Source organism: Nicotiana tabacum, chromosome 18 (genome assembly GCF_000715075.1).
Source record: "Nicotiana tabacum cultivar K326 chromosome 18, ASM71507v2, whole genome shotgun sequence".
NCBI lineage: Eukaryota > Viridiplantae > Streptophyta > Magnoliopsida > Solanales > Solanaceae > Nicotiana > Nicotiana tabacum.
In genome coordinates, this window is record NC_134097.1 from 76,645,615 (window position 1) to 76,652,389 (window position 6,775).

Consider the following 6,775-nt stretch of genomic DNA (forward strand, 5'->3'; position numbering starts at 1 on the left):
TCTATAAGGAGACATTATTTCGACGCTCTTTTGAAGGACTATTCTTGCGATGTCTTGACAAAGAAGAAGCCCATCAAGCGATGGAGGAAGCACGTTCTGGCTCATGTGGAGCATACAAATCTGGTCATAAGCTCCATTTTTGCATCAAGAGGATGGGCTACTACTGGCCGAAAAGATGTCAAGTGTGTCAATTCCACGCCAACTATATCCACCAACCTCTAGCGCCTCTCCATCTGACTGTAGCTTCATGGTCTTTTGATGCTTAGAGACTTGACGTTGTTGGACCGCTTCCAAAGTCATCAAACAGATAGATGTACATATTGGCTGCCACAGACTACTTCTATAGATGGGCCGAAGCTGTTCCACTCAAGGAAGTAAAAAAGGAAATTGTTGCCGATTTTATCAAGTCAAACATAATTTTTAGGTACGATATACCAAGATACATAATCATTGATAATGGAACACCATTTGACAACAAGCTCGTAAGGAGTCTATGCGATAAATTCGATTTCATGCAACATAAGTCTTCAATGTATAATGCACCCACCAATAGCCTTGCTGAAGCTTTTAACAAGACGATTGGTAACATTTTGAAGAAAGTTGTTGCAAAGAACAAGAGAGACTAGCATGAGAAAATTGGTGAAGCTTTGTGGGCATACTGGACAACCTTCAGATCTGCTAAACAAGCAACTCCTTACTCTTTGGTGTCTGGCGTAGAAGTAGTCCTTCCACTATAGCAAAAAATTCTATCATTTTGGATCGCAATCCAAAAAGGACTCACGTCCGAAGAGAATGCTCAACTTCGCTAGCAGAGTTAGAAGCGTTGGATGAGAAAAGATTGGAAGCGCAACAAAAATTGGAGTGCTATCAAGCTCGACTACTAGAGCCTTCAACAAGAAAGTGCAACCACAATCATTCCAAGTGGGAGACTTAGTCGTAGCTATTCGAAGATCCATAATCCTCAACAAATGCATAGGCGACAAATTTACCTCAAAATGGGATGGGCCATATATTGTGAAGGAAGCCTATTCAAATGGCACATACAAAATCGTTGATAAGGACAGTCTTAGGGTTGGTCCAATCAACGATACATTTCTAAAGCAGTACTTCCCAAGAAAGTCATCTATGCTCCTCGACATACGAGCCTAAATTGGAAGTCATGATGCTCCTTGATGCATGAGCCTAAACTTTACGTTGCTACACTCCTGGCCCGCATGAGTCTAAACTATGTACGGCCAAAAAAAAGTCTGCTAGGTTGAAAACCTCAAAAGAGGCGGCCTATGCAAAAGCGACAAAAAAATCCAAAAAAAAGAGACTCATACCTCTGAACTACGTTATGACTTGATCCTCTTCACCGAGGTACGTAAATAGCTTAGACTTTCATTCTAAGTTCAGTCGTATGGGTTTAAAAAGAAAAAGTTTGGCTTATGGGATCATCACACCAACTCATCCAAATATGGAGGCATATATAAATGAGGAAAATAAGACAACTAGCTTTGAAGTATAAAAGATATTTTATTGCTTTAATATTACAAAATTAATATATCTAAAAGTGTAGAGACGAAAGGAATTAGAAGTTTTCCTATGCAAAATCCTAAGTCATGAAAATGATCATAAACAAGGCTTTGTAGTCGGCTCGTCTTGAATTCTTCTTCCAAGTCCATATGATGCCTACATGTTTTATTACACTATCCTCAATGTACGAGTATCACATTTTGTAGTTGTGATGATCTCTTGACTACATATCTTATTGTTAGGCCTTGAGCATGATAGTTTGCTTCTCTTGTGCAAGTGTTTGTTGAAGGTCCCATACATGAGAAGTTGTCTCTCTTGAAAAATCTTCAATCAATATGAGAGCCGCCATTGATGAACTTCAATACTATCAACAAATCAAGTAAAACAGTTGGTGAAGGGGTGACTCCGCATCCTGAATGACATCTCAGACTGATATCTGGACCCCTTTGAACTTCTTTGCGAGCCTGCAAAATAAATAAATAAAGAGATAAGATTTTTGAAGCATGATAGCTAAAGTTATTACATGCAAGACTGTAATGTCAATTTCAAGAGGAAACAAAACGACATTTGTAGGACAACTCAGAGAGCATAGAGCTAAGGAGCGAGGGACATCGAGATCAATTTTGGAAAACTGCTGCAGTCCATCTGGAAGATGTTCTGCTCCAAATATTTTATATTTGATGTCTAATTTCCAACAACACAAACCGTTTACGATTTGGAGGCTCCTAGCTCAAGATATGATTTTTTTTACGGGGACAACACGAATCAAAAAGTTTACTGCAGCTAGGTCGCATTTTGAGAATTTTCTTATCTCTGAGTTTCTTTCCAATGGCGCAAACGACTTGTGATTTCGATGTTCCTAGCCCAAGATATAATTTTCTTTATCTAGAGTGCATATATTTTGAAATCAAGTACGTCACATGTCTGTAGCAACTTAAATATATTATGGCAAATATTCAGAAAGGACTTTGCCATGGTATTTACAAATATTGTGAGTTCCAAAGTTTTCTTTACAGATATGGTGGAACATTTCTTATCGAAAAAGAATTCTTCTTAAAGTAAAATAGGAAATCCTTGTTTGACTTAAAAGTTTTAAATGGTAAATATTTATTAGAAGGTAACTTTTGAGAAGTGTGTGAATAAGCCAAAGAAAACGAAAAATTTGTTGTTGTAAAGTCGGGAAATAAGAAATTGATCGAGACTGAAAATTCCAAAGGAATCATTTTTCACATAAAAAGGATCAAACCAAGTAGTTAAGTAATACAAGGAAAGAGTCCAACAATTTAGTATTTTTAAAAAATACTTGAAGAGTTGTTTCCAGCTTAGGTTGGCCAAATGCAGGTGAGAAGTCAAGTTCCTTACCTTCTCACGCCAATCCAAGAGAAGTGATCAAGTTCCCTACAAAGACTCCTATGCGGCATTGGAACCTTTAGCTAAGTGAATGTACTTGGATTGATCATACAAATTAATTTCTTGTACACATGGAATGTAATTGGATTCATCCGAGCATACTAATTGTTTGAACATACTAATCCTCTCCCAACGAGTACATTATTTAATTAAGGATCATTTAATTAAATTAAGTACTTATTCTACCAAAGAAGGGAGGAGTTGGACGTGAATACAAATTCGGCAATTTGTTTAAGGTGAGAATGATATCGAACAATTGTCTTCACCTAAAACGATGACATATATAGGTACTTTAAGTCTTGTCTTTATGGTTCTTCAAGTCTACAACTCGACAAATCTTGAAGTAGGAATATCTGTAGACATATAAAAATTATTCGGTCTAATCCATACAAAATTTGGATTAAATTCAATTGGGTTAAAAAATTAATTTGAACTTTACAAATTAAATTAGTCCATTTTATTATTTTCAAGTCCAAGGTTCATTTCATCTCAAGGCCCAGACTCATGCCATGCGTCAAGTGACATGACATATCTAGTGAAACTGCAAGCCAACAAAATGACGCCACGTGTTAAATGATGTGGTAATCCATGTCAATAAAGCAAGAACCAAAAATAGGTCTCCAAGTGGCTAAAATGATATGTCTTAGCCAATCACAAGCAAGCTTATCACATAGCTTATGAGTCTAGTTTGATGACTCACATGAGCCAATCAGAATCGAGCAAGACAGTTCCTATGTAAGTGGACCGTCCATCCTCTACAACTATAAATAGAGGGGTCACATAACTCTGGGGAGATTCAGAGTTGGAGCAGAGCATTCAACAATTGGTGAAGGCATCCAAAAAAAAAAAAATCAATCATCAAGTGCATAGTTCTTCAACAAAGGAGTGATCAATAGAGTTCTTCCCGAAGATCAACCCGTAACAACAAAGTGTCGCTCGACGTTCTTGGCGATTAAATACATCACAAGAATGTCTGCATCATCCTACATTCGAGAAAGACGCTTTTCAAGCCCTCGAATCACCAAAATTTTTAGAGAGGAGAATCAAGGAATACATAGAATTGTACTCACAAATATTTTATCAATAAAATCTCTTTTCTTCATATAATTTTATTTCAGTTTATTTTTCGCACTAAAAAAATTTGTTGTGAACAAAAAGTAATAGTTATATGATCATTAGTGAATTTTACCCGTGGACATGAATCCTAAATTTGGATTCTTTTTAATGTTTATAATAAAAAAACAATAGTAGTACATTTCAAGTCTGTCGAACACAAGAAGTCATACTACAATATATTATACAGCCAGCATAACTTAGTCATTAAACTAGTCAAGATTTACATAGAAGAAAAGAACAAGTCATAGAGTAACAACAACATGTACATATTAATAAAAGAATTTACAATCTTTAGTTTAGAAAAAAAAAAGTCAAAATTCAGAAGAGGAACAAAAGAATGTACAAGAAAGATAACTTACAATGATCTTAACTTATCCACTGGTAATTAAAACTGATCCTTCACTTGTAAAAGTTTTCGCGTTCATATTCCTCCTTCCTTTTTGGTCTTAAAGTTGTGGTTTGACCTTGAGATCCCTCTAAAGGAGGGAACTAAGTACCACCCAATTGAAGTACAAAATATTGCAAAAGACCTTCCATAAATAGCTAACAAAATCAATATCAATATCGTTGTCATTAGCAAGTAATTATATTGAGGCAACGTTCTCTTGGATTCTGCTTTAGGTTCTTGATCTTCATTTGCTGAGATGGAGGCGTCACGAGTGATAATTTCCTTTGAATTGTTGTGTGTCTTTTGAGTATCATTTGGGGTTTGTTTTTGCTTGACAATGACAATGGTCTTGCATTCATTCGAATTAGAAAAAACAAAACGAACCAAAGAGATATCATCGTCCAAGCCCATTTGGGTGTAAATCTTTTGTTTCTTTTCCTCCAGATCAGCCAAAAGTGCAGAAAACTTATCAAGGCCCCTGTTTGCATATGGGTTTATCTTTTTTTTGGTTCTTGAAAAGAACTTCCTCTTGGTTTTTTTGGTAGTTGAGCAAGGACTCAACAAATTAGTTTCATCAATATCATTGTCTTTGAGATGATGATGGAAATTTCCACAGATTAACCGTTTGAACATGTTGAAAGAAAATTGGGATATACGAATTCAGGATTGTTTGGAAAAGGGATGAATGTTGTCTTGGTCGACTTTTAGTTCAAAGTAAAAAAAGGAAGAATTATAGCTTATTTAAGTACATAGTCAATTTTGAATATTTGATCCAAACGAGAATAGGCAATTCATAAACAATTCCTCAGAAGCTTCTTTGAGGATTTTATTTGACTTCCAAATTCTTGCAAAGGAAGTAATGTCGTACTTATGAAATAAAACATAGGAGTACCTAAATATGTAGAGGCTAGAGCACATGAGTTGGCTCTGGGCGTTTGATGTAAAAAACGTATGGTCAAATAGCATAACCACAGTTAGTTTTACATATTCAGTTTTTGCAATTTACCACTTCAAAACACATTTGGTATTATCTTAAAAAGGTTAAGCTACTCAAACCTATAACGCCACAACGGAGGGATTTGTTGAGGCTGGTCCACAATTGACATGCTTCCTAGGAAGTGCTGTAACGACCTGACTAGCCCATCCCGCCCAACTTTTACCGAACTTTAATAATATGTATTTTTTTTTATAAATTGGTTAATTATCAAAAGATTTTTTATCTTTTGTTATGGTCATATAAAACATATAAAAAAAGAAGTTATTTTAAAGATATATTAGCAAAGTTACTCATTATTCAATGGGATTTTTATACAAATAGCCAATCATATTCATTGTTTACTTTTGCTAGCCGTATATATAGTTTATAGATTGATTATACATAATTATGCACATATAATACATAAATTATGCATATGTTATACTTCCACCGGCTATTTTTAGTTTAATCGGTTGGGTGAGTGGCTATTTGGATTAATTCTTCTTATTCAATTTGGACTAAAAACCAGCAGAACTTTAGATGGGGTTAAATTGGTTGGGTTGTGATGACCCTAGAGGTCATCTCTTGTTTTAGAAGTCAAAACTCCTTTCCGAGGCCTTGAAAACCTCTTTTTGTCTCACCTCGTATTGCGTGTACAGTCTGGGCGCGTTTCCGGAAAGCTTTAATGTGAAATTTAAGAAAAATAATGAAATTGGACTTTAAAATGGGTTAAAGTTGACTTTGGTCAACATTTTTGGAAAACGGACCCGGACCCGTAATTTGATGGTCCCGTAGGGTCCGTAGTAAAATATGAGACTTGGCGGTATGTTTGGGATCGAATTTCGAGGTCCCAAGCCCGAGAAAAGAATTTTTTTAAAGAAAATTATTTGCTGGAAAATATAAAGGTTTTTAGAAGTGAATTGATGCATTTTCTTGATGGTATCGGGCCCGTATCTTGGTCTCAGAGCCCGGTACAAGTTTAAAATAATGATTAAATTGAGTATGTGAAATTTGGTAAGAATTGAAAGTGGTTTGGTATAAAACGGACCTATTGTTGAGAAAATGGAAATTTCAATATTCCTGGATAATTTCATGAATTTGAGGTTTAATTCATAGTTGTTGATGTTATTTTAATGATTTTATCGCACAAGCAAGTCCATATGATGTTTTTAGACTTGCGTGCATGATTAGTTTGGAGCCCTGAGAGCTCTGGTGAGTTTTGGATAGGCCACAGAGTGAATTTAGACTTAGACAAATAGTTGTTGCAGGTTCAGTAAAGTTGCAGGTCTCTGAACTGGGGTTCACGGTCTGCGATGACTTTTCGCGACCGCGCTGAGGTCTTCACTGCCGCAGTGGAATTTTCGCGGTCA

The 6,775-nt window shown here is 35.8% G+C and overlaps 2 protein-coding genes across 2 annotated transcripts; one reads left to right on the plus strand and one right to left on the minus strand.

Annotated features, from left to right (window-relative positions):
• Window positions 1–311: 311 nt before the first annotated feature.
• LOC142172547 (uncharacterized) lies at window positions 312–626 on the plus strand. The gene has a single exon (XM_075236193.1). It carries the CDS (start codon window positions 312–314, stop codon window positions 624–626), a length of 315 nt encoding a protein of 104 aa, XP_075092294.1.
• A 3,836-nt stretch (window positions 627–4,462) lies between these two features.
• Window positions 4,463–5,062, minus strand: LOC142172548 (uncharacterized). The gene has a single exon (XM_075236194.1). It carries the CDS (start codon window positions 5,060–5,062, stop codon window positions 4,463–4,465), a length of 600 nt encoding a protein of 199 aa, XP_075092295.1.
• Between the last annotated feature and the right edge of the window lie 1,713 nt (window positions 5,063–6,775).